Genomic DNA, 27,984 nt, shown 5'->3' on the forward strand with positions numbered 1-27,984 from the left:
AAAAGTGCTACGACCTTTCATTTACTTAAATATGACTTTAACGAATTCATAGAATTTGAGCAACAAAAAAAAAGACGACTCATGTTCAACCAAAAATATTATTCATTCGTCTTGTTTCACGAAACCTGCAGAAACAAAGTTAATCGTAAAAAAAATAAATAAACTACGGAAAAATTTTAAAGCACTACCTAAAGATAAATCCAAATATAATTCTCTTCAAATACCCCTTATGAGGCTATGTGTAAGCAAAATAGATCAATAACTACGTCTCCAAAGTTTAGAATCTGCAAATCTGGTTGGCCGTCAAAATGGGGGAGCACAAATCTCTCCAGGCTAGGACAGGTGAGCACTGTTTAGATTAGTAAGGAGGAAAGTTCAGCTTTCAACGGTAAGGCATATGAGTACTTACGCACGCGGTAAGCAAATACTTTTAATAAAATTTATGGCCAATTCGCTGAAATTCCGGGCAAGGAAAAGTATTAGACTGAAAAAAAATCGTTTAGTTCTTTTTCGTATGCGTTTTACATAGCCTACAACCATACGCAAATTAAAGAAATTCACTCCGTCAATTATCAGTCATATGTTTTTAATTGTAAAATTATATGATTATCCTCGGAAGATTAAGGTTACAAGCTTTTATTTTAGCATAAATCTCGATAAAATTTTCGATTTCTTTAAAAGGACACTAAATATAAGAAGATTTGGTTTAATTCCTAACAGACGCCACACAAGAATTTATGGAGGGAATTTAAGGGAGAATTTACGGAGGGGACACGAGAATTTAGGAAGAGAAGAGGGCATATGTCCAGGACATTCCGGACGCCTGGTAACCCCGCTAACGATAGAAATGCTTGAAAACATAAAAAAAATTCGAGTGAAACAAACAGGAGCAAACTTCCGCGCGACTAGTAACACGAGTTCCAATTACACGATGAGCAATAGCTTTTCTCGCTTATATAACTCGCACCTTGCATGGCTCTCACCAATTGAACACAGCTCTGAAGGGGTGATGAGACTACGGAAGTGGCTGAGATTTTAAAGTATAAATGCAACGCCTTCAGAATGAATGCATCACTTGGTCCAGCAAGTTCCTCTACGCCTGAAGTTGTGATTTCATAAGCGCTAGAAAGTGCTTCGCTTAGATTACCCGAGGAATTAAAATAGAACGGTATTTTTCAGAGAGACATGGCCGGAGAACATCTTGGAGCCGCACTATTTTTCCGGGGCAGAAATGATAAAATAAGTTAAATATTTGGTTGAAGGTAATGGGTTGATCAGTGAATGCATTCTCGAGCATTATCATAATGATTGAGGTTTACATAAATTACGCCAAGCGGTTTGAATTCACGACATGAAATTAGTCCTTTAATGTGGACTCGCTGCAGCATACCTATCGAATTTGTTTCAGATACACTATGGGTTAACCTGCTTTCTCAGTATAAACAATCGGTAATTGTCCTCCAAAACAACCTGGTAAGGTGATGCGCTAACTTTAATAGTTTTTACAGTGCCCCACCAAAAGTTTACTCTAGTACAAAAAAAATCACGAAGGATTTTCCCGATGCTTAAACATAATAGACCGAATACAGATCAAATTTTTGAATTAATAAAACTTTAATGTTGCGCATTAATAAAATTTAATGCCTGCTATTTTTTAAATAATAATAAGTAACACGTTTGCGGTGACAATGGCCTTAGTTGGCGACACATTCAAGAAACCCGAAACTATGACTACAACTGCCCGATCGCATGATCGTACAGGAAATAGAGCGCAGGTTTTCGATTTGAGCGGCCATTGTTGGAACCAGCAGGCAATATCCAGAAAGATACATTTAATACGTAAACAAATAATAGTTAACGGGAACATTTAACCGTGTCACCTGGCCTTCAGACACATGAACAACAAACACCCTCAAATAGTTGAGCATATCAGGAAAATCACTGAGCGACAGTGGAACCTACTTTAAAAAACTTCTCCTCCACCAAAAACCATATTGAAATAACACAACACAGGTATTTTTGCAGGTAAGAACTAATCAAATTTTCTAGTTATTGAACCCACTGCTTAACAGCGAAAATAGTTTCGGCCAGTCACTGCTGTCAGTTCCTGATTACATTGAAAAACTGAGGTTGACCCTCGAATGAGAGGGTTCTGGCGGTATTGCGCCAAATTTTTTGCGCGGGAAAGACACTTCCATCGTATGACTGACTGGCGCTCAGTCCCTCGAATCTCCTCTCGTTAACTCCAATCAAGGAATACGTACGGCGGGCGGGAAAGGCCGATAGGCGGGAAGGATGCCGCCCCGCGCAGCAGCGAAATTTTCGGGACATGACATTAAAAGGCGAGCCATCGCTTTGCTCATCTCACATGAAGGCTTGTGCGGAGCCTCAAACTTGTGGAGACTGGTTTCTAGGATCTTGCCCAGGGTCTAGCCCTGGTTTTTGGACGGTATTTCAACATATTTTCACAGTAAGCGAGCTTACCTAAGATGCCATAGCCGCCAGGCACGATCTCCGATGGACACAAAAGTAGCTTTAAAAACACAAACAATATATCATCAATTGTAAACCAAAAAACCCAAAATATGAAACACGCAAAAGCTATAACTTCTGAGCCGTATATAGTTAAGTGAAAATAAATATTTTATAGTCTTTAGGACATTCGCTTCATACTCATTCACATAAAATACTAAATTGGTAAGTGTACGCTCAAAAGCATTCTTGTAACTAGAGGTGGATTAAGCTGTTCATTTTGATGAACCGAGTTCTAAGTAGCTGTTCTTGACAAACAATAAGGGTATATTAAATATTTTTTCCACATTATTTCCTCTCCAATTTAGCCCATGTTTGATCAAACGATAGAAGTTGATCCTATATTTTACTATGAACCCGGTTCATCACTCTTCCCCCGAGAAGTTTTTATGCATTCAGTTCTGGCAATTCGAAAGTCTACTTTCAATCGCTCTAAATAGTATATGCCATTGAAATAAGTAGTTATTACATATTGAACGTTGATTTTTTTACAAATTTTCTAAAATTTTAATTTAGCAAAGAAAATTATAATTCATTACTTCCTCTAGCGTAACATAATTTGCCTAAATCCGCGACGTGAAGGTTAGTCGATAAATTTCACATACGCCTGAAGATGTCTTTAAAATGCCTCGATACGGTGTGATACAAACTGACAACATTTTAGACCAATATTTAATTTAAAGATAATTTCGGCCCAATTTCAATCTCTCCGAGAATTAAAACAAACTTTTTCTCAAACTGATATAGAGAACTCACGTTAGGTCAGCGTTCTCTGTTTTTTTTATTATTAGCTTTCTTTCCCGTTCCGACTTACAATAAATTTTTATTATTATATACTCATTACTAAAACAAAAGAATATTTTCCGCCTCAACGTGAATCAACATAACTTATAGCATAGATCATGTAGTATAAAACATGAATAATGGTTTTAACGTTTATGTGCTATTAAGTAAAGTGGTCACATTATCATTCCATGAAAATGTTCATTTTTTAATCGATTCACTTCAGAGAACAGTACGTTTCTGCAGTACAGTTCTTTTTTTACCCATCTCTAATTGAAACCCACGCCAAAAAAATCCTGAGCACGCCCATGCATTCCACCCCGCGTCGCGTTCTCTGCAGTGGACTAGAGAAAACGAACTACAACATTGACGAAAAACTAGGGATAGACGCGGAGGAAGACCAAAGAGACCCAGTTTTAGCAACTCTCAGCTCACCCCGTAATGAGTTCTCTGTTTCACATCATCTTTTTTATTTCCCCGAATACGGGGGAATAACTCTTAAGTATCCCTCACTTCAACTCGGTCAAAAATAGCCAAAACGCTTATGTAACTTTTACATTCTGGCCGTGAAACTTAACCTTAACCTTAGTTTTCGGGGTGATTTTTACGCGTGGGCAGTAGCGTTACGATGGCGAGGCAGCCAGAACACGCGTCTGAGGAGCCATAGTTTACCGCCTGACAAATAAATATATATAATTTTTAAAGAAAGATGTCGACAGTTTCTTCCCTCGTATTTTTACTATACTCGTTTCGTGCCTCGCAAAATAACTGTTCTTCCTTTGCGCGCTACTCTTCTTCCCTCCGCGAAGCTATTATAGGCGCTAGTGATGATGATATTTTCGAAATTGTGAGAGACGAAAGTGCTGAGGAAGAAGATGACGATAAAGTTGAAGTTGAAGCAGACATGGGACCATCAGCTAGCGATGCGTTTGTTTTTATACAACCTATATAAAACACTTGTATGTACAGAAGTATGTACGCAATTTAATCTGTAAAAATGTTTTCTTTTCATTTAAAATTAATGAAAAATGCATGAAGAACCGAAAATGAAATCTTTTCTTTACAATGCCCCAATTTTCGGGAAAAAATCCAAATATCCGAATTTTTTATTATCCGAAAGGGGTACGGTCCCATTTGATTCGGATTGATTTGGAGTTCTTCTGTACTTTCCGAAGGAATTGTTTGAGGCGGCCAAGGAAGAGAGCCGAACGCCGACAGCCGAATGCTGGGGCCTGAACAGGGAGACTTTGGGTTTTGCGTGCAGTTACAATCCAGCTAGTTACTATTTAGGAAGTATTAGCTGCTGGGGTGTCAAAATATCTGTAGAAAAGTTTGCAAAAATTAACCAAATGTCAACATCCATCCAGTATGAACACATCCAGTTCAAATTTCACTGTCATGACTTGACCAAAAGGGAATTTACAAGTTGCGCGGTAGAGAAAATTTTCTGAGAGGGATTTATGGGGATAATTTCATGATTGCAGGGATGGGCACCCATGATTTGGGGAGAGGGAAGCCCATTACCCAACCCTCTCCGCAGCCGTGTCGATTTTTATGCACCTCAAACCATCTTCACGGGAGAATTTGTTCATCTAATTTGATGTAAGTATCACTTACATAATTTAGTGACTGGAGTGAGGTGGTCCAGGAAAGGAACTGGCCCCATTTCCTGCATGTGCACCATGGCGGGATGTATTCCACCCTCAACCAGCATACATTTTCGGCTTTTTAAGGAGTGAATCACAAATTCGAATGAATAAGTCCACAGGTCACGGGATGGATAGTGATCGGAAATGAGCATCGTAGACAGCAGACAGGTTGGGCATTTATTAGACTTGCAAAGTGCATTGCATCGGATGATATCAACACGGCATTGATGCCATACAAAATAAGGAAATGTTGGGAAAACGTGATGAAATGGCCTCAATTTAAAGAGACATAAGATTGAAAGATACTAAAAACTTGCCATCAATAATAACTCGATACGTAATCCTTTGATGCCAGTTAAAAAAAATATCTGGCCAACAGAACGGGCTACCACTTGTAAGTGCACTATTCGTAATAGCGGCGATTGAAAAAGTGGGGAATTATACAAAGAGACATTTTGGAAGGGACAAATGTTGAGGGGAGGGAAGTAACCACTCCCCCTGCATTATTGCCGCTCATAGCCACGGTACCATCAAGTTATCACGGCCGAGGTGCTGATAAATACCATTCGTTCATCACAATAAATTTATGCTTTTTACTGACTTCAAAAATGATTTAAACGATTATATAATCCGATGATTTTTTAAATCCTAATTATGCACAAAAAATTGTGCACATCTGATAATTTTTTTAACATAATTTTCTCAGACGGAGAACCAATTTCGAAAGAAAACCTCAGGCCGTATTGATGAGAGCATGCCTAGAATAACTTAGAAGATGCTTAGTTAATAGTAGTACCATGCCCATGGTTCCTAATTCAAGCATTCTTAATAAATCTTTCCAGACCAAAGTGGACCTATAGGTCCACTGTGTACCATTTATGAAAGATTCTAACGAATACTCCATGTCCAGAAGCGTATTTCGCGGGAACCTTTCCGTGAAACAATTCACTACCACATGGGAGAGATGGGTCCATTCGCGTGGTCCCCCCAGTATAAGCGCTCAATTTAGCCGATTTTTAACGCATTATGCGACATTCGTTTTGACATCGAAGGTGTATAATTAATGGGTCGAAACATTAGATAAAGCGAGCAAACGACATCGGTGCAACAGCTATTAAAAGTACGCATGGAGAGTCTTCCCATAAATAATCATCGTGACATTTAATAGGTAAGGATGGATTCACTAATACATTCCCCAGAAAGCAAAAACCCGCTAAATGGGAAGTAAAAAAACTAAATCATCGAAAATAAAGGCAACAACTGAGGGATTTGAACCCTTTGACACCACCGCTACATATGCCCTCGATGGATGTGACTTCAGACAGTCTCCTAAATGATCTACACGAGTATTTTAAGAGATTGTTCCGGCACACATGACACACAGTATCCCTAATTAGGTCGACCCCAGTGGCGGTTTGCCCATAAGGACTCTCGGACGCCGCCCCTCCCAAATATTTGAAAAAGTAAAAATAATAAAAATCTATTAATTTATAATTATACATATGATTAATCAAAGTGTTTTTTCAGTCCCATACATCGAAAGTGTTGGAAAAACACGAAAAGAAATAGCGCGAGAAGTTCGTATTTGTAGCCGTGGGGCGCTGGCCAGAACGTCCCAATCCATCCCCATGCAGTTATATGGAGAGTGGTAGTGGTGGGGGCCGCTGGTGCTATGACGCGTCTAACGTTGTGTCTTATGGAAGTCTTGGGACGTCGTCCGAAAATGCGCAGAGCGACGTGTGAGTTGACATCGCTGCGCAGGCCGGCGGGCGTATAATCTGGCGTCTACTTGGTGCTGCCACAGAAAAGGGTCGTACGGAATCAGAATGATCACTGTACTGGGTGTAGTTATACGATTTTAATTTTTAATTACTGGTAGGTATTGCTACAGAAAATAAATTATCCCATTATGCTTGCGTTTTTTGGTGTTTGAATTCCGGAACACATAAAATCCAACCAGTTAAAGGCCGTATTGATGTAGGAAAACCATTCTCGAGTATTTGCCACAGTTCTATTATGATTACGGATTTCAAGAACCTTGGGGAAACTAATATTATAATGTTTAGGCCTGAACAATGTATTCATATCTTCCCGATGTTTAGAAATGCGGTCGGTACCTATTTTTCAGATAAATTTATCAAAAGACCTGCAGTATTAGAAAAAATCAGTTAACATTCCCCACTGATTTATAATTTAAGAAATAGGCGCGTGCGTGATAGGGCGAAGGATTAAACATGATTTAACCCGTAAAACGTGACTTTAAATAGAGTCATTCAATGACTGTCAAGAAGTGCCGCGTACAACGCACCTTTTGTGTGTAGGTTCATCATTTTTCTAGCCGTCCTTGTTTTTTTAGTTCATGTTCACCTAATTCCTCAGCGGCAGAGTGGTAGCTGTCTGACGGAAAATGTCCACTTCGGTCTGATTTAAATGGCTTCGAAGAGTTCATATCAGTGCGGAGATCCTTACAACTCCTATCTGTGGCTCAGAGTCGTCGTCTTTTACGATCTAGAATTTATATTCTATTATATCATGGCAATGATTTCGAAGACATGGTTATTCCAAATGCGACCCGTTGGCGTCTCGTGTGTTTGCCACATATGAATCTTAGACTCAAGGAGATGGTCCGTGACGTCCTTGTTTGTTTGAATGCCTTTGCTGACCTTAAATTCGTCCGTCAGCTGAATCAGCATTAGTGGACCACGACTTCTATCTCCCTTGAGTCGTCCTTATAGTAACGGCAAGACTCTCGGAAGGAACGGAGTGAAATGAGTTCAGACATCATTTTCGAGGAGTTAACTGTGCGTAATTGCCGATTAAGAAGTTTCTTAGCGCTGTGTGTACATTCAAGAAGACAATTTTGAATTAATCAACAGTGCTCGTTTTTTTAGGGAAATATAGGGAAAAATTGTCCCAATTCTGTGTCCAGGCACCTTGTTCTTTTTGGTCGTATTTTTCGTCGGCCTATTTTGTGTCGTCCCTTGTTTATTTATAGACTAGTGCCCTTGCCATGCGTTCAATGGGAAAGAAATTGTTGTCCAGCGCTGATTTCAACGAACTTGTAATTGATCACTTTGCTGGACAAAAGGAAAGAAGGATGGACTTCTGCAATATAACTAAAGGCATGTGAGTATTTCAGATTATGTTAAAAATGTGTGAGAAATGTTTAATTATTGATTTTAAATCATACTGTATTCAAGAAACAACGCGAACACCGCCATCAAAGTGTACATCTGCAATAGCAAAGCGCGCGCATTCTAGTAGTGTTTTTTGCCTAGTGGAAGTCTGTGACACTCCCCTCCCTCCTCAGGTGTTATAAGTGTCATTGCTACCTAAATCATTGCAAATGCTGTATAGATTTGACAAATAACGAATTATGATTGCAAAGCGAACAACAGAAGTGTATTGCGGGCATATCCGCACGAAGAATGTAGGCGCTAAAACCTAAAGTTACGTATTTTCGTTTGTATTTGCATAATATCGCAGCAAATATATTTTTATTCTTCAAGATCATTGATCAGTATAATCGAGAGTCCGGACTAAGCCGATCCGTATGACCGAGAGTCTTCTGCATTTAGTATTTATTAATCAAGCTTTATTAGGAGAACTAGGTATTTTTGTTGAAAAAAACGGAACATATGGCATCACAAAATTTAATTCCTAGATTGCCGTAAAAACTTAATAAAATACACGAAATATTAAAAAATTATGACCCCCCGGTGGAGTGCGCCCCCCCTAGCATTTGACTCACGAGCCGCCACTGGTCGACCCACCACCTATTTTTGAACCATTCCGCGCAATACCATTCATTTACAATACATTTACATACATTCTGGAGAGTTTATTTTCGAGAAAGCACTGAAACGAGCCTACGAATAAAAACATAGACAAAGAGATTATGCGGTAACGGAGGCTACTGCAACTTTCTTTCGGCAGAACGCTGACTGAAACTTTCATGACTTGATCGCAGAGACACATAAGTTTTATTCGGATATCTGTTTACAAAATAATAATAAAAACCGAGAAATATTAGAGTTCCCATAAATTTAAGAGTTCCTAATTAAGAACTCTGATTACTTTGAGGCTCCAGCAGTAGCCTTGAGGTCCTCCATGGATCCCACGGACTGACGTAATCTCATTTACAGTTACATGGACATTCAGTAGAAAATGTTCATACACGCTTAATGTGTGAACGCAAAAATATATGACTGAAATTCCAAGGGTAAACCTAAAATTACATCGCCCAACACGATCACTTTCCATTGTGACAAATGCGTAAGTAACCAAAGAGATGCGGAGTTTTCATGGTACAAAAAACCCAAGTATGGTAGTGCGCCCCCGAATATTCAAACCAAACAACAAAAATAAAATAGACTTAAGTCAATAAACAATAGACTAAAAAGATAATTATTCCCCTAAAGAGCTAAAAAACCTTCTACATTTCAGGAGTGTTCAAATAAAACACGAAAGGGAACAATGGAACACAAGCCAAATGCAACAACAAATCTTGCCAAAAAAATTCTCCATCAGGAAAATTATGGAACAAAATCTTTAACTTCAATTTCAGCACATGGGAGACACAGCGCGATTTCAACATCGCTCTAATTCAAGAATACTCTCGCGGATAAGAGGCCACAACTTTCTAAAATAAATAATACATCTCATTTCGAAAATTTCTTCCCGCTCGGTTGTTTAAAAATGAGAAACGATATACTCACCTTTAGTCGCAAAAAACTTCTCTGCACAATATTCCAAATGTAGGCGTCAAAAGAGACTATATTATTGCACAAATACGTATTTCAGTGATTTCGGTGCACAGTTCACCCACATCAACTACGACACTTCACCGTCCACGCCTGATTCAAGACTGGCTGCGACGAGAAATTTGCCTTGTATTTTCTTCACCTTTCGTCATCGCACGACGCACGACGCTGCGCGTTTGCATTCGTCTTCGGTTGCTCAAGTCTCCCAGTAGGTTCGCTGCGCTCGCTGGTTAAAGCGAACGAAATTCGAAAACATGGTCCTTACATGTTCGAAAATCTGAGAAATATACGTCGAGACATGGCCACCTTTAATACTTACCTTTATTACTTAGTATTAAAGGAGGCCATGGTCGAGCACAACCTCAAGTAAATTTGAGTGAATACCGTGAAACGCATTCATGTGAATAACTGCGACGGGCTTTTGCAAAGATTTTTTAATGGTTTTACGATAAGATAATATTTGATTAGGACAACTGAAAAGAATGAGCACCACTTTACGTGGTGAGGTCAATGATGGCAAAACATATACTTATATGTACTGTGTATCTCATCACTTAAGTTAAACTTTAAAGTTATGTTTCCGTGAAGAGAAAAAAATAAGCAAAAGCTGGTTCCAAACCTTAAATAATTGACAATCATTTTAAAGGAAATAAAAGACTTCATAATCTTTGGGGGGGGGGTGGTTAAAGGTGGCCTACCCCCCAGGAAACTAGGAGTTCAGGAAAAAAAATTTAAAAATAAAATGCCTGAAAATGCATTTTACATCATTGTGGAACTTAATATTTAACTTTAAGCAGATGCATTTGTATGTATATCAAATCCAGACAATATTTTTAAATAATTTTTCTGAGGCTTTGAGGGGGGATACATCCCCTCAACCCTCCCATACCCACATAGCAAAAATTATCTTCTAGATATCTAAAAAATATCTTCAATGTCTTGGATATCTTAAATATCTGCTAGATGTCTGTAAAATATGTTCAATGTCTTGGATATTTTAAATATCTACTGGAAGTCCAGAAAATACTTTCAATGTCGTGGATATTATAAAAATCTACTAGATATCTATCATATGTCTTTTTGAGCGGAGACTTTTTTTATATGCCCGGTGCAATCAAAATTGATAGTTAACTATGAACTGTCTCAGCTCAGTCACCATCAATAGATCCAATTCAATGGAATAAAAGGTATGTCAAAATTCTAGTCTCTGCTTTTATAATTAATTTACAACTAATTTTTTTACTATCATCACAAATATTGCCATAAATTTGTATGTATCACTGTTATGTACTCATTCATATAAATATCATTCACTCATAGCCCTGATGGTGTTTAAATAAGTTGGCAAAAACTTGCATTAAAAATTCTTCAAGACCTGTATTGCAAGACACTGAATCAACATTCATTGATAATGTTGCAGACTCCTTTGAGAAATCTAAAAGGAAATTAATTGTAAGCTGCTTGGTAACTTCAAATTTGGAATCAGGCAAGGCAAATGAATACACTATCTAAGGTTTTGGCAAGTGAATTTTATGGGGTACCAAACCCATTTCCTTTCCATGGCCTATCTCAGTGGTGCTGCAAAAATCTGAGAAGCAGTTAACTTTTTTGCTCTGATTGTTGGCTGTAGCCAATAAGCATTTTCATACAAAAAAGACCTAACATCGGCTTTAGCCAGCCTGAATTTTCCAATGCAAATGAATGGATATCGGCTAGAATTGACACAGGGGAAAGGAAGTGGCCGCTGAGATAACAATAGTCAGAGGCATTCAGACACTGCTTGAGGCCCAGCTAAACGAGACCAGAGTCCCACTCCTCTGCAATTGAGCCCGTTTATCATTTATGATCCGCCTCAGAGCAGGAATTTGTTGTAGCTTATTGTAAATGGTTATTACAAAGAAAAATTTTGTTGAAACCTCAATTTTTATATTTTGAAATGAATTCTTTTTTATGTGCTTTAGCACTAGAAATGGAGTTAATGTCTCAATACCTTGTGTTTACTAACTTTGTTATTATCAATGCTAGAAATACATTTTAAATTCTACAATGTTTAAAAGATGTTAATTGTTCTTGTACAAGTCTAAATAGGGTAGTTTCCTTCATCAAAGAAAAACATCGATTGTGATTCGTTATCCACCATTAGTGTATTCATAATATACTAATTATTTGGTTTTAGAAATCTCAGTTTAGACAAATCTTAATGGTCAATTTTAACCTCATTTGAAATAGGCCAGATTGGCACCCATGCGATGCCACTCCACGTGACGTCACAGGGACATATATTCTATATGAGTCGTAGAAAAATAGATATGTATAGTCATTTGAAAATCTAAAAGTGCGAAATACGTACTCCAGGAGTAATATCTTTCAATTTAGGCAATTAAAAAAATAGGAAACCACCCTATTATTCAAAATCAAAAGCAATATTTGTTTTAAAAACACTGTTTATGCAATTAATTGACTTTAGACTCAAGCTAAGAGTTAGGGGCCACATTCAGCAGCCGAGGTTACATCTGGGCCCAGCGTTGAGTTGGGTCCCAAATCGGTGGGACGAGAACTCCAGGGTGATTCCTCCCCAAAAAGAGCTTCATACCAATAGTTCTTAAATATCCTCATGCTACTCTTAGCATGGAAAATATTTTCTGACCATAGCCACCAGTAGGAAAAGGTTAACTGCATTGTGGTGATTTTACTGCAGGATGCGAATTTATAATGTAAATACATAAATACGTACCAAGATACTTAATAGCCAATGATAAAAAGAGTTCCACAAGCCATAATTAATTGGCTCATTTATTGGTTCACAAGTAATACAAATTGTACATGCTCACAATAAACACACATGGGCTCAATGGCGAAAAGAATGAGATCTCAGATGTGTACAAAGGTCATTCTCATACTGGAATGCTCAACAAAAGGATCAAAAAGCAATATAAATTACATGTACATATTTCACAAGCATTTTCTATTCTTCAAAAACACTGTGATAAAGTTCATACATGCATCAGTTTATATCAATTTTGATCACTGACATACAAACTTCCAGTTTTCACATCAATTCGTCAAAGTTATAATAAAAAGGATGACAATGTTGGAATTCATTTGTACACACTAAAACATGTCAGTTCCTACTACAGGATAACCATATTTTCCTTCAAATATCAAACAATTAAAATTCATTCTAATATTTTTTTATTTTTCTGTAGATGACAAAGATCATTTGTCAGACAAATGGAGATACTTGAACTCCTGTAAGTATTAATATGTTTAAGTAACACTGTCTTTCAGGAAATGACATTAATCAACAAACTATACATTAACACATCTAATTGTTCTATTACAGCTTGGGGAAATTCCTCAGACATAACCTCGATATGAGATGCTGGCTTTTACCAAATCTAATTACTTTCAATTAGGTTATGCATACATTAATACAAACATTTAAAACCTTGGGTTATCATTTAAATAATTATAAATATGGCTCATTTTGGACTATAGTTTTAATAGCAGACAAATATTCAGTGTTTCTATATGTCCCCACTTGGATCAGACTTCTTCACAAGAGGTGTCTCACTACAGAGACCACAATGGAATGGTGATTTCACCTATACCAAAAATTACTTTTTCTTAAGTATCACAAATCCTCACAGCTAAATCGTATTAAAAAGTATGACACATTAAAAAACAGTAAACAGATACGAAAATGTAAAATACTGGCATAAAATAAATGTTTAAATTATCTTCTCAAATTTGCACTCTCCCTAACAAAACACACACAATGGCATATGATGCGAGTCATTCTATACACATTTGGCAAAATAACTCAGGCTGACTATTATCCAATGTATGTGAGAAATGATGTCATATTTTGACTGATACTTATAAATATATAATCAAAAAATCACAGCTTGTATTTAAAAATAAATAATAATACTACGTACATAAAAAATTGCATTTTGTACAATTAATTAAAGCTGCTATCCACAGATCTGACAAAGTTAGTCACTTTCATTTACTTATATTCTATGACACAATGATCCCTTGTTTTGAAGGTTCAAATACTGTTTCACAGTGTATCTATTTATAGTTACTTAAAGAAATTAATTCATTAAATAATCTATAACAGGATTTTGAACGTGTTATACACAGTTATTGCATGCACGGATGATATCTGGGTCAAGAGAAAACTAGTAGTAATATCATAACATTTAACAAAAACTCAAGAAAAGATATTTCTTGAGATATGTACATGACAAAATGTGCCATAAGGTGCAGTTTCTCAGTTGGTGCCAACGATGTATAGCAACAATGTCATGGTGTTCCTGAGCTTTCTCAGCAGCAGATTTGCGAAGAGAAGCTGCACATTTTTTTAGATTGGAACAAAAACAGCAATGGCTGCTTCTCTTCTCTCCACTGCACGAACAATCACACCTCTTGCTTACATGGAGTTCCAATCCTGAAGGCATTCCAAGAAATGAGTGTAGATTAGTAACTTGAAGGAAGATAACTCAAATGGAGAAGAGAGCTGATTATACAACATTCATTGCACAGTTCCGTCAATTATAAATATTGGTTCATTAATCAAGTTTGCTTGAATAAAATAATTTTTAGCAGCATGGTATTACCTACAATAATATCATTGTAATCTGCTATCTTGACAATTATGCTCACCACTTGAGTGCCTAAGCTAGCAATTTTGTCTTCTTCCTGAGGTCATTTTCTACTTGATCAGTTTCTATTGGAAATAAATGCTTGGAATTTGGGCTGTTCTGATGTTGGCTTCCTCATCTTTGAGACTGGGCACAGGGGTCTATGCTCGAAATTTTAGCCTCACACTACTTTGCGGTCGTGTGCAAGTCACGTGGTATGGAGCCAAGCGCTATGGCCATTTGGTATGCTCAAGCTCCTTGGAAGCAAATTCAATAGTCCTGTGTGCTACTCCAGCCGAACACCGCCAGCCAAGTGGTGGAGATCCCTCGAATTACCCTTCGTGTGTAAGCAGAGTGCTTAGTGATCATAATAATGAAGCCATATTATTGCCGCATATGCTCGCAATCAAGAGAGCTAGAAGAGGCAGGAAATGAAGTGCTTAGAATTCCACGCATCCAGTGGGTCACTTTCAACCTGAGTCTACGCTTTAAGGCATTTCTATGGCAGAGTTAAGTGATTACATTTAATTAGGGAAATAGTTGATCTAAATTGAATTACAGTAAAGGACAGAGAGAATTTCATTCAGCGAAGCCAAGGTCTATAATTCAATACCTTTAAGGGAGTCATTTTAACGAAATCCACGATAATGTTTAGCAAAATCCCTTAATCAGCAATATAGCGTTCTCAATATTTGAACTTTCATTGAAACAAAAAAATTATATTAAAGTTTTATTTTCTGTGAAAATTCTACGTAGGGCATAAAATATTTTGAACGCAAGGTTATGGTTATTCGAGCAAAATATCATTATAGTTTATACTGCTACATTTTGAGGATTTTTCAATATATTGTTACAGTAATTTATTAATAGGATCATAAATTATATTGATTATTGAATTTTTTTAAATCGTTCTTTCACTATGAGTAGTTAATTATAATTAGAACAGTTTGCAGGTGACAGCATCAATCGTATAGAGCCTTGGTCACTTACTCTTGTTGCTGGAAACATAGCACATAACTTGCCAGAGGATACATATTACATCAATCTCTCCAGTGTAAGAAGCATAATCGAAAAACATAATGGTATGCTAAAATCAAGATTTTGGTGTTCAAGCATGAAGCATCATCTTCTTCATTACATACCTGAAAAGGCAATCAAAATAATAAATGTGGGCTTAGTTTTGCATAATAGGTGCCAGAGTGTCAAAGATGCTGCCCTTGTTGGCCAATAAAAGAACCAAACTTGGCCAACTACAACGAAGAGCATATTCCCAATCAAAGGGCAAGGCGAGTGGTTAGAGAGAGGAGGTAATAAGGTAGTTTCTTCATACCTTTATTTTCTTTAAATCATAGCAGGAAACATAAATACTTCATTTGGATAAATTAAATGCAATTTTTTGATAAGCAATTAATATTTTTCAGCATAATTTTTTCCTAATTTTATTTCCACTCGTAGAAACCTTTTATTGAATTTGTGCCTTCTTCCTTGGCTCCAGCTCCTTTTCAAGCAAAGAGGCCCTTCTTTACTGCCCTTGCCAGAGAGCATCTGTAGCCAAATAAGGAAATTCCAGACACTCATTTGCCAATGGTTGTGTACACAAACTTTAAGTGCTTCAAATGGAAAGCCTGATGGTACCATTGGTATTGTCTTTTGGAATGAAACATTCCTACTAATCCTAACAGCGAGGTATGTGTCACTTTGTACATCTGACCGTAGAGATGCTGTTTGAAATAAGTAGTCGTTTCCTTCTCGAGCACTCGTTTCTATATCGTTGCCACTGACTCTCCGTCTCACTCGAGCGACCTATATCGCAGGCAGCTCATTTCATCTGAAACATACCATTCTCTGCTCAACTCAGGTTACCACTTGACATCATCACTCGCTTCGTTTCCAAGCACTCAGACAAGTCGAGCGGTTTCGAGCATAGACCCCCAGGACTGGGTTTCAAGAAATGAGATTCCAAGAAATGAACAAGAAACAGTTACTTAGGAGTTGATTATCTGACATTCCTACCATTACAATTACGTAATGGTCTATCAGTCATTCAGGCTCTAGGACAGTACAAGTAAAGTCTACGAATTCAAAGACCACCAACCAATGAGAGGATAATTGATATATTTTGTCATATACAGTACACTCCCGATTATCCGGGATAATGATGGGGAGAGACGGCACAAATAATCAGAAACACGGATAATCCAAGCTTTTACTAAAATGTCTTGTAATGTTCATAATTTCCGTAAAACAAACAATATACTATTATTTATGCAGTTATTCCGTTATTTAAGAGTGCTTCCCGGACTCATTGAGAGCTTTCTTCGCCAGTTCATGATCTTTTTAGCGGCGATAATATGGTTGTACTCGTATTATTAATGCTCCATGTAAGGCCTAGTTTCGAAAACTACACATCCGTGGCTGTGTGATCACGAATACAGAAAAGTGGTTAGCACGAATGCTTCAAAACCACTATGCGACATAGGAAACTACACTGTCAGGCACCACACCACGTAGTCGTGTCTCGCACAAGTTGCCCCGGTTGTAACTGCTGCGAGCCGTGTATCTGTGATCAAGGAGCGCGGTCGTGCACTGCGAGGCTTGGAAAACAGGAACACGGTGCTCCCGTGAATGCAGCTAGCGCGTGATCGCTTCTGTTTTACGAAGGGGATTCTAACGGAAATAATAAGCCTGGTGTAATCTAGCATTAGTGCCGTAATTCCGATGATTTTGCATCCTATTTCTTTTTATAACGATTGTGGAAAAAATTGAGCAAGAGTAAAAATCGTGCACGGACAATCAGCAACCCAGATAAACCGCAGCTGGATAATCGGGAGTCTACTGTATATTTGAACTATGTATGCTGTGACATAAATAGCTCTGAGAGCGGTTTCTTTCCATGCCTTATTAGGAGAACCAACCGTCCTATAATTATCATCCACAGATCATATCAACCTGCATTTTACCAATCTCATCCCAATCTATAGAAAGACATGTTCCTGTCACTTTTATCAGTTCTCCTCATGTAATGGTTGTAGGTACTTCAATTGATATAGGAGTGCAAATTATATTCTTCATAATAATAATTGCGGCAAAAGAGCTACTAGCTATTAGTAGTCATTACAATGGCCATAGACTCCAGTGTCTACTTCACCTAAGTCATCTATTACTCCTTATGGAGGCATTGACCCCTCGGGGTTTACTGGTCTTTAGTGCCAATTTCCTTCACTGGTTTAAGTAGCTAATAGTTACTGCAGCTACATGACCTCTTAGCTATGACATTTTGACTCTTTCAGACGTTCAAATGCATATATTATTTCATTATAATTCAAACTAAAAAATTTATTTGGAAAACAGCATTTCGTCAATGGAAATTTCATTGAGACTTTATGGAAGCAAAGGAAGGAGGATTTAGAACTACACTATGCCCCCAATCAAAGAACTCCTGAATTAGAGCCACTGAATGAGACTGCAATGCCTTGCACACACAATTGCAGGCCATATTCTGCAATCAGCAGGCTGCTAGAGCATCTTAAAAATGGAAAAACCCCAATACATATCCACAAGGGCACACTATCTGAGGAAATGAGTTAATTTTACTCTAATCTAGAAACAAGAGGGCATTTCTACAAGAACATGATAGTCAAATAGCAACATCCAATCAGACCTTATAAACCCCCTCAGAGCTAACCTTCTCAGTCGCAGTTAGTTGAACCGTCTTCTTAGGGTTAAGTGAAAAATGTGGAGGGTAAATTAGCAAAATGTGAAACTGAAGAAAAAAAATTGTTTTATCAATATCTTACAGCATTCTTTTGTTAATTTTAATGTTAATTTAAAATATTGAAGTAATTAGCTAACAATTTTATACGAAGAAGCAAATAAATCAGTCTGCAGCACTTTTTGCCCAAGGCGTAAAAGTTGATAAATCAACCCGCAATACTAAAAAATAATCTCTCTCATGAATAACCATGAGTTAAAAATTTTAAGTTGTGAAAAAGTTAGTCGGGCAAACCCCAGACTTTTTTCGAGAATTGCGAATGAACTCACCAAGAATTGCCCATTTCTGCAAGTTGGTTTCAACTTAAAAAAGAGGAAAGGAGGGAGGATCCTTCATCACCTCGCCACGTGGGTCAGCGTGGGGGCGAAGAAGCAGAGGGGTCAGTGGAAGCGGTATTGCCGCGCCGGCTTGAGGCTCACATAGGTCTTCTTCATTGGGTCACCCCCAGCCTCTCCGCCACTCTCCTCCTCCTTCCTCACCTCGGTGAACCGCTCCCCCTTGATGCTCACTATCTTGTTGTCACGGTAACGAATTAGTTTCTTAGGCTCCTGAGGAATGATAATGAGAAAAAATATTAGATTCAAATTATACCAATAAAACAAAAACAACACAGTAAACACTCATTATTACGTTCACGGGACCTAAAATTAGAGGTTCAGAGGTAATAACGAAGTTCGTTAAAACATTTCTTTTAGAAATTAATGAAATTGATGAAAGATGGATCTGATATGACAATAGCTTCTTATTATTTATAAAAAATAAGCATTAATTGCACTACCGAGAATTTTTTGTGACTAAAGAGTTATATTTCTTACAAATTAATATCTTAAAATATTCTTGTTCAGCTTTGAAGTAATCTTTTTGATAAGTGATCCTAGGGTAAAAAGTTTTCGACTTTCTTGCTCTAGCCCTCTGGATTAATTTCAGTTTCTTGTTGCCTTACTTTTCAATAATGAGTGGGTCTCCTGAATGCCGTCATTATCTGTTGAACTTCATAATCAAGTTCTTTCTGTTAAAGTCTTTTTGCCAGGACCAACAATTTGCTTCGTAAAAACGAGAACTTCATTTTAAGGTTGCTTGTATCAACAAGAGTCCAATGTGATAAGAATTAGAAGATGAAAAACATTCATCGGATACCTAAGGGTATTAATGAAGCTTTAACTTTCATATACACGAAATAAGGGTTTATTTTAAACAAATTGGTTAAATTACAGAACGAAGCTCTTTACCAATCATAATTAGCACATTCAGTTCCACCGTCAAAATAATGACTGAACTCAGCAAAAACATGCATCTTCATCCAAAATCAGACAATTCATTCATGTAAACAACTAAATTTTCATTGAGATTAGTTTTTTTGAAAACAATTCAGTTAGTTAAACAAGGTTAGTGATATCCTCAAAGCAAGAAGTCTATTAAGCTTGAGGTTACAATATGTACAGACACATTTTCCGTCATTAGTGATAAAATATCGATTTACCTTATTTTTCATTATTGTCAATTTCAATTAATGAATTCATTAAAATACGTACTGCTTTAGGGGCCACAGGTCTATGTTCCCTCTTATCTTCCTCATGGTCAATGTAGCTATACCTAGCAATAATTCTCTCCTTAAGTTGTCTATCGTCAACACGAACTTTAGGCCTACCTCCACCAACCTGTGAGATAAAGAATTCAGATCAATACTCTAAGCCTTCATGGTATCTTCAGCTCCTTAAACCATATTAAAAAGACACAATACATTTGACTCAACACTTATTAATAACTTAATTATTGGACAAAAATGAAACAACTGTTTTTGTTTTCGTTTACTTGAGGTGCAGAAATAGTATGTAGGTGAACTGTTTCACAAAAGCTGTTCACTGATTTCTGATGCATTTTATAAACACTTCATGCAAATGAAATCTTAATCAGTTATGAATGTCACAAAGACAGCATTTACCTCAAAGAAGTTAGAGTAATTTTTAATTGTAAGACATGGTGATGAATTATCCAGATGCATGATAGCAGCCTTATAGCTTATAGCACACCCAATGAAAGAAAATATTTTTTCCTATCAAATTAATTGCATGAATTTTCCTCAAATTGTAACAAGGTGAGGTGCTATGCTAACAAATCAAAGCACAAAGATTTCTCCATCATCAGGTAATAAAATATGTGCCACATAACTCCACCAAAACCTATCTTGCAGGACTGTCCGAACTGCATTCATCATTTACAAGAAAAATTCATGACGAAACCAAAAGCTGACTGACATACCTGTACAGCAGGACTAGCAACAGTGAGACTTTGACCAGCCTCTTGACGGTGAAGAACCAACTGAGCAGCTCGTGGAAGGTCTCCCCCAGCAATAGCGAGGCAATGGCGCACCTCAAGACAACATGCCCCGGGAAACATCTCCTGGAGCAACCTCACCTCTTCCTCCTCCTCTTCAACAGCTGCCCTCTTGTCAGCAGCATCCCTCTCCCCAGTCCCACCATTCTCCTTCTCCCCTCCCCCTCCCTTGCCACTACACTCCTTTAAGAAGGACATGAGAGGCACATTTCAGTTCAGGATTAATTTCTTTATAATAGGATGGGTCAGTACAGCATTTTTGCCGGTTCTCATTCCCGTTCAGTTCCTGGCATCAGGTCTCCATCCCAGTTCTCAATCAAATGTGTCATTTTTATTGCAAAATTACAAAATCTAAAAATGATTTTTAACTATGATAATATAAAACACATTTGAAAAAACTACAGTGGAACCTCGATAAAACGACACCCCACGGTGCACCAATAAACACTCGCTATAGCGAATTGTCGCCTTACCGGAGGTGGTGCAAATAATAGCCAATATACCTCATATTACTCCTTTATTTTTATTTTCTCGCTTAGACGCGTTTGGTGTTTTTTTGGCCATAGTGTGTTCCATCAAATGCTTTCTATTCATGCAACTCATGGACGTGCGGGTATGCTGACGACTGCTTTCTGCCGCCCGAGGAACAAAAGAAGATCAGGCATTCGCGAATGCTAATGCCACAATATTTTAACCAAAATTAACTACTTATTTATCGAACGACAGGTAACCACATAAATTTGAGACTGAGCACTCCATTAACTTCATTTCTAACAGATCGCTAGCAATTACAGAGATTAAGGAGTATTGGTGTAAGTTTTTCCGGCGGTGAAACCCTCGCTATGGCGAGAGCCAACACCATAAGGGCCTTGTAAAAACGAAATTTTTAACATGCTTATTATAGGATCAATTGATGGTGCATCGGCTATCTCTCGTTATAGCGGGGATCTCGCTATAGCCCGTACTCGCTTTAACGAGGTTCCACTGCATTAAGTCATCACAAAACTGATAGGTGATGAACAGGTTTTGTACATATTTCGGTGCTGATTCTTCTTGGCTTCCGTTCTGACTCCAGTTCTAATCTCAAGAACTTGTGGAACTGAGAACCGAAGAATCAAACTGACCCATCCCTGATTTGTAAGAAGTTTCAACTTATACATGTAAATTTTACCAATTAAGGTGTCAGACAATCACATAAATCCATTAGAGATCCCACCTATGCAAATCTTGTGATGGTTAATGGGCGCCTAGTTCTGTAAACTTACTATATACAGATACATAAACTTTTACAAACAAAATATTAATACAAATGGATGACAACAAAACTCACCTCTTGGCCTGATAAGTATTCCGTGCTATCACAACTACCCTCACTTGTTTCAGAAAGCTTTTTCACTCGTCCAACGGCAGGTCCTCCATTTGGTAGAAGGGAGATAGATGACGGACTAGGTATGTGTATCTCTGAGATTTTAAATGACAATCCATCAACTGCAAAGTAAAACCAATAGGAATGAGAATGTCACATTTACATACTGATTTCATTTACAAATCCACAAAAAATTTCAGAGTTACAATCTAATGAATGCATATTTGTAACTGAAATATGTATTACCATCATCCTCCCATCATAAATTACCTAACCTTACACTACAAAAATTCAGATAACTAATATAATACAAATTGGAAAAGCAAAAAAAGTTAATTTATCCCTGAACCTTTAGCAGTCAACTGTGTCTAAAAGCCTGCAATGGAAGTGGATAATACTAACAATTGGCAGTGTTTTCTTCATCATTGCTCCCTTCAGGAGATGATCGTCTGAGTAATATTTCTTGGAGATCAGCCATCCACTGAGTCACATGACAACTCTCCACACAGTTTGCAAAGGCTGGAAAACATGCAGACAGCACTTCAATGAAGGCCTCTGCATCAAATGTCCCTTCAACAGCCTCAGCTCCACCAGTAGCTGCCACTTCTTCAACAATGCTGACAACATAGCTTAAAACAAACTCATCCAAGCAGCTGAAACATAGAATAAACAATAACAATGTAGAAATCAAAATTAATTATTTGTATCCCAACACTTACAAGCCACCCTGTATCTGGCTATAAAAATCTAGGGTACCAATAATAAATACAAGGTCAATTATACCAAAAGAATTTCATGTATACACAGTATGTTTCTGATGAGCAAGGTGAACACATCACAAATATTACGTATACGTAAATAACAAACATTTTCACATTGAATATTAAGGCTTAATTCCAAAGGCTTTTAGCCAACGAAGCATAAAATCATTATAGAACTAATTTACAATTTCAAGAGGAAAAATATCATAACCGAGTTATCATTTTCAATAAATAATGTCAAAAATAAGGCAATTTTTAAACCAAGATGCCCCAAACATGAACCAGGGGAGCCATGATTTCATCACATGCTAAAATAATGATTGGATGGAATAATAGGGTGGTTTCCTATTTTTTTACCACCTAAATCAAAATATTACTACTCCTGGAGTACGTATTTCACATTTTTAGATTTTTAAATGACAATATGTATTTTTCGCAATTTAATGAAAAGTGAAAAATTTCAAGCACGCGAAAATGTGACGGCTAAGTGTGAATGCTGGGAAAAGTCCGTGCGACATTATTCTAGTTCCAGCTGCTGCCGTGTGAGGCTATGAACGCCGCTATGATGCAGGCTGCTTGCTGCCGAGCATGGTGGTAGCGTAGAGTACCTGCTAGCAGATAGCGCTTGGCTTAAATAAGGATTATTAATACCTTATCAAATGAAGGAAACTTTCCGACCATATGCAATTTTAATAGGTGATTATTAAGAAATTAGCTTTATTGAGAAATTAAATTAAATCTCCCTGAGCTCTGTGCCTCACGCATGCATTGGTAATCTCAGACGATGTAAAACTCCTGACTACTCGTATAGAATCTAGGTCACTGTGATGTCACGTGGAGTGGCATTGAATGGCCGCCATTCTCCCCTTTTTCAAATGAGGTTAAAATTGGCCATTAACATTCATATAAACTGGGTTTTCTAAAACCAAATAATTTGTATATTATGAATACACTAATGGTGGGTAACAAATTGCAATCAATGCCTTTCATTTTCTTTGATGACGGAAACCACTCCACTAAAACATTACTTGTTCTGCAACTCATCCCATTCAAAGAGTACTAATGCTAAAAAAATGAAAATATTAATTATGACTGTTAATACAGGCATCCCCCGAGTTACGTATGTCTCGACTTACGTAAATCCGTACTTACGTAAGCGATAACCGTATTTCAAATGATTACGTTAATTTTCGAATGTGAGCGCGAAGAAGTAGATATTCGCTCGTACAACCTATGGTAGAAAAAATATCGAATAGTTATAGAGTTTTTTACGTGCTAAAAATAACAAAGTGACCCATTTTTGTCATTCCTCGAAGGAAATTTCATTAATGTCTGTAGAAAAATCGCTTATAAATCCCAAGTCAGCAATCAACGTGAAAATTTGCAGTTGTAGCAATGGATGTGGTGGCGTATGTGGTTGCGCTCATTTCTTTACGATACAACTTGTTATACAGCAATCTCTGAAGCGCCAACGCAAAGGTTCGACTTACGTAAATTTCGACTTACGCATAGTCTGCCGGAACGCATCTCTTACGTAACTCGGGGGATGCCTGTATTATTAATTATGAGGGATGATAACTAATATTAATTATGAGGGATCTTTTGTTGACAAACATTTTCCATAGTAACAGGGTTATTAACACTCATATTAATGCGGCCCAGTCATTTTTACCTATTAACTGTCAACAAGAAAGAGTTCTCTGTAAAAATATGAAGCAAGGCACGTTCTCTTACCTATCTCCAATATTTACAGAAATACTCAACATTTATAAAATTGACTACTTTGTTAAATCTCAGGACAACTGACTAAAATGCTGAAAAAATGTCTCCCTTATCTTGAGTCGCAATGACAACTTCTGGTGAAACCCTTTCGAGACGGTGGAGTTCTCTCCTTAACAGACTGCTTTACAGAGCCCAAACAGACTCTTCCATCCCCTCCATACAGATCATTTTTGCAGGTCATTTATTAAGAAGGGTATCCCAGATAATCACACACTCTCAGGACCAACCTTTTACAACCCTTCCTAATAGGGACTCCGCTTTATATTAGAGTCCAAGGGTAGTTGGGCTCCCTCCTTTCAGGGTTTATAACCCTACCACCGGCATTGGTTCACCGTCAATCATACTTTGTTTATATTAATCAGCTATGTGGATAATTATTGCTTCTACGTAAATTGCAGACTTTGCATTGAATTCCTTGTTTTATTCTGAGAATTGTGAAATTTTGAACGAAGCTCTGCTGTCAATATTAACGCATTTAATGCAGCAACAATTTCCATGTTGATTTTTATACTGAAATCAAGGTATAAGTTAATATTTATCATAAAATTTCATTTAAAAATTGTCAATGCTGCTCAAAAGATAAAGAATTCAATTCTTAGTTTATATTTTTTGAGAGAGGAACAGATATTTTTTCGAAAACTGACATGAACCAATTGAATGTCCGCGGTCCCTTACCGCTAAGAGGGATAATATAAGACGAGGGGTCCAGGTACCTGCTCCTGGATTTTTGAGGGTACGGCCTCGGTCCCACTTTGTTAGGTTCCGAAACTAAGACTTTGCGAACCCTAGACCGTCATAAAAGGGGGAGAGTAAGGAAATGTATATTTTCAGCAATCATTCTCCTGCGTAGAAAAACTCCGACAAAGATTTGCAGCTTATGCCTCCCGGGTCAAGAAACATCCTGCCGCATATTTTTTCATTAGTAGGGAAATGGTTAATAATCCAAGAAATCTGTCAGCCAAACTACAATGATTGATGGAGATCCATGGAAGTGATTTTATTTCTTCTTCTTAATTATTGTTGAACTTGGAGATTTTGATGAAGTAACTATTTAGGAATTGTTTCAATGATTAAATGAAAATAATAATTTTAATTTGTTCACAGGTAATCTTTTTTTACAGTTTATTTAAAACAGTAATTTTCCAACAATACAAATTTTATTCCTTAATCATTAGCACTTGTAATAGAACACCATATGTAATTATAACTACACTCCTGAAGGATTCTGATAAAAATTTCCACACCTAAATGCAATGATTGTGACACTTTCTTGCTACCTTTTTCAATCCACAGCTTCATTCACACTAATTTCAGGCACCTTTCTCAATCGTTTCAGATATCTGACCCTTTCACAGCCTTACAGCTAAAAGAAGCCACCCTCATATTCTTTCTTTATCACTCGTCTTTCATCTTTAAACCATTAGGAAATATAAATTTTTGACACAATCTACCTATTTAATACCAAGTAACCACTGTCACACATAAATTCCTCTAGGGGATGAGCTTGAATAGGTGAGATTAGAGACGATCTTACATTAAGGCACAGATTAGCAGATATTTAGTCAAGTTTCTCTCCTTTGGCCATCTCTCACTAACATTATTTTTGACGGTGGTGAAAAAATACCTCTCGCCAGGATTTAAAATTAGGGACCCTTTCGGTCAGAAGCTCTACTCTCTTGGCTACGGCGACCACATCAAAAGTTTCAAAGGCTGGAAAATTTATAGAAAGAAGCAGGACACTAAGAAAAAATGCCCTATTATCCTCTTCCATTTGCATGAAAAATACAACCTGCAACTAAATTTATTTATTGTTATCAATGCTATTCATCAAATAATCATTTCCTACAGTGGCTTTGTATTGAAAAAATGCATGCAAATGTGTTTCTGCACACAAAATAAGTGTGTACTCTTGCTAGTTAAATAGTGGCATCCACATTTACTAAAGCTGGCAAATATATTAATGTGTGAACAGGTAGACGGTTGTAAACTAGATGTTGGACAAAAATTCTTTCCAACAGCAATACTTTCTTTAAATCTCATACTTCCCTCCAAGTGGCATAAAATAATAATAATAATGCCTGTACATACGACATGACCACTGATTATTACAATTTCTTTTGAACACTGGGTTAATTTTTTCACAATTTGTAACGTAAATATATTGTTCACATATGAAGAGTACAAAAAATACTGCCCTCAATACATCTATACCATGTAAAAACGGTAAAGTAACAAAAAATAATTTTGGTAATGCAATAATAATCAACATAAATTTCGCGGGGCTAACAACTCAGAATGCAATTTTTCGAATATAACGTTTGCCCTAACTTACGCAAGTAAAAAAAACATGGCCAGTTACCGTATAAACGACTGAGAGAAATACATACGAGACTGAAAATTGTTAAGGCCTACACTTCATACATGGAGATATATACGTTTTGTTATGGACATACATGGAGATATTTTCGCTCGGTTACGGAGTACACACTCGTAGATGGCCAAAACGGAATAACGACAGAAATCGATTATTTTGATGGGATAAGGTGATTTATGACTATAAAGATTTTTGCGATACTACAACCACGAAAAAAATTATGCACAATACAATATCAAAAAGTAATGGCTCGGAGCTTAACCAAAAAAATGCGCTCGTATGCCCTTCGCGGCACCATTGGTCTCAACGATTGTACGTACTCGCAAAAATGAGAACTTCTAAAGGAAACATTCATAATTTAATCCACACCAGCTTTCAGCACCTATAAATAAAATTCCATGTAGAATTAAGAAACACAGAATCACTTCGCATCGAAAGCGATGTGAGTCCGTTCTTCCGATAAGTGCGAACCCTCTCCGCGCTCGCAGAAGCTTGAGAAAACGGCGCGGGGGAGAGGGTAGCGCACAACAGCTGAGATTTTGGCGTTTGGCACCAAAACACTTTTTTTTGCGACTGATTGAGATTCCTCGCATCTACGCAATAATAACTTATATTTTCGGTTGATTGTTAAACCAAGAAACACCAAAAAAATAACACCCTACACCATTACCATTGTAAACATGAATAATAAATATAATCCACAAATATGTTAACAAATAAGGGTTACCTTAATTGTGCATTTGGAATATGCTGTTTGACGAATTGAAAAAGGGACTCCTTCACTAGACCCTCTTGTTCAACCGCTGTGCTCATTTTATCACCTACATGAAACAAATCATATCAGTTTAATATTAAATCATACCATAAAACGCATCGGAAACCACCAAATACGATTACATTATTGAATATATGGATGGAAAAAGAGATGGGGAGTAAATACAATGTCTTAAAAAGATATACAAGTAGGTGACATTACGCAGGCCATATTTTCCGAGAGTAAACCACACATCAATACTACAGAGCGGAATAAGAGCGCGAACGTCTTGGCATAATACAATGAGAACCACTTACTCACCGCTTATCAGCTCGCGCTTTCACACAGTATATAACTTTAGTATATAAATAACAAACTTCCTGATAACCAGAGGGTAAATAATGCCTAATATTATTCAGCACAGACTCCCTCTACGGAGAAACAGGCAAGTCAAAAGGGGATAAA

General features: G+C 37.2%; 2 protein-coding genes across 5 annotated transcripts in view; both read right to left on the reverse strand.

The window, feature by feature from the left end:
* LOC124153916 (probable sodium/metabolite cotransporter BASS6, chloroplastic) overlaps positions 1-9,870 on the reverse strand; it is a 91,591-nt gene extending 81,721 nt beyond the window's left edge. For all 3 annotated transcript variants that reach the window (XM_046527317.1, XM_046527315.1, XM_046527316.1), the window contains exon 1: positions 9,683-9,870. The gene's annotated coding sequence lies outside the window, so the exon portion shown is untranslated. The remainder of the gene's footprint in view (positions 1-9,682) is intronic.
* A 2,622-nt stretch (positions 9,871-12,492) lies between these two features.
* On the reverse strand, positions 12,493-27,960 carry LOC124153917 (CUE domain-containing protein 2). Of its 2 annotated transcripts, none has more exons than XM_046527318.1 (8): positions 27,841-27,960; positions 27,493-27,586; positions 22,251-22,501; positions 21,813-21,970; positions 20,408-20,665; positions 19,681-19,806; positions 18,418-18,696; positions 12,493-14,183 (listed from the first exon to the last, which is right to left on the reverse strand). In XM_046527318.1, exons 2-7 carry the CDS (start codon positions 27,576-27,578, stop codon positions 18,529-18,531), a joined length of 1,047 nt encoding a protein of 348 aa, XP_046383274.1. In that variant the 5' UTR covers positions 27,579-27,586; positions 27,841-27,960; the 3' UTR covers positions 12,493-14,183; positions 18,418-18,528. The 2 variants fall into 2 exon arrangements, with proteins under 2 accessions (XP_046383274.1, XP_046383275.1); XM_046527319.1 differs by lacking the exon at positions 27,841-27,960 and adding an exon at positions 27,742-27,828.
* Between the last annotated feature and the right edge of the window lie 24 nt (positions 27,961-27,984).

Source organism: Ischnura elegans, chromosome 2 (genome assembly GCF_921293095.1).
Source record: "Ischnura elegans chromosome 2, ioIscEleg1.1, whole genome shotgun sequence".
NCBI classification, from domain to species: domain Eukaryota; kingdom Metazoa; phylum Arthropoda; class Insecta; order Odonata; family Coenagrionidae; genus Ischnura; species Ischnura elegans.

Coding starts and splice junctions, on each gene's coding strand:
- LOC124153917 (XM_046527318.1), bottom strand. CDS start 27,578: ATGAGCACAGCGGTTGAACAAGAGGGTCTAGTGAAGGAGTCCCTTTTT. Junction 20,666..21,812: donor AATACTTATCAGGCCAAGAG/GTGAGTTTTGTT, acceptor TCCTTCTTAAAG/GAGTGTAGTGGCAAGGGAGG. Junction 19,807..20,407: donor TTGCTAGTCCTGCTGTACAG/GTATGTCAGTCA, acceptor TTTATCTCACAG/GTTGGTGGAGGTAGGCCTAA.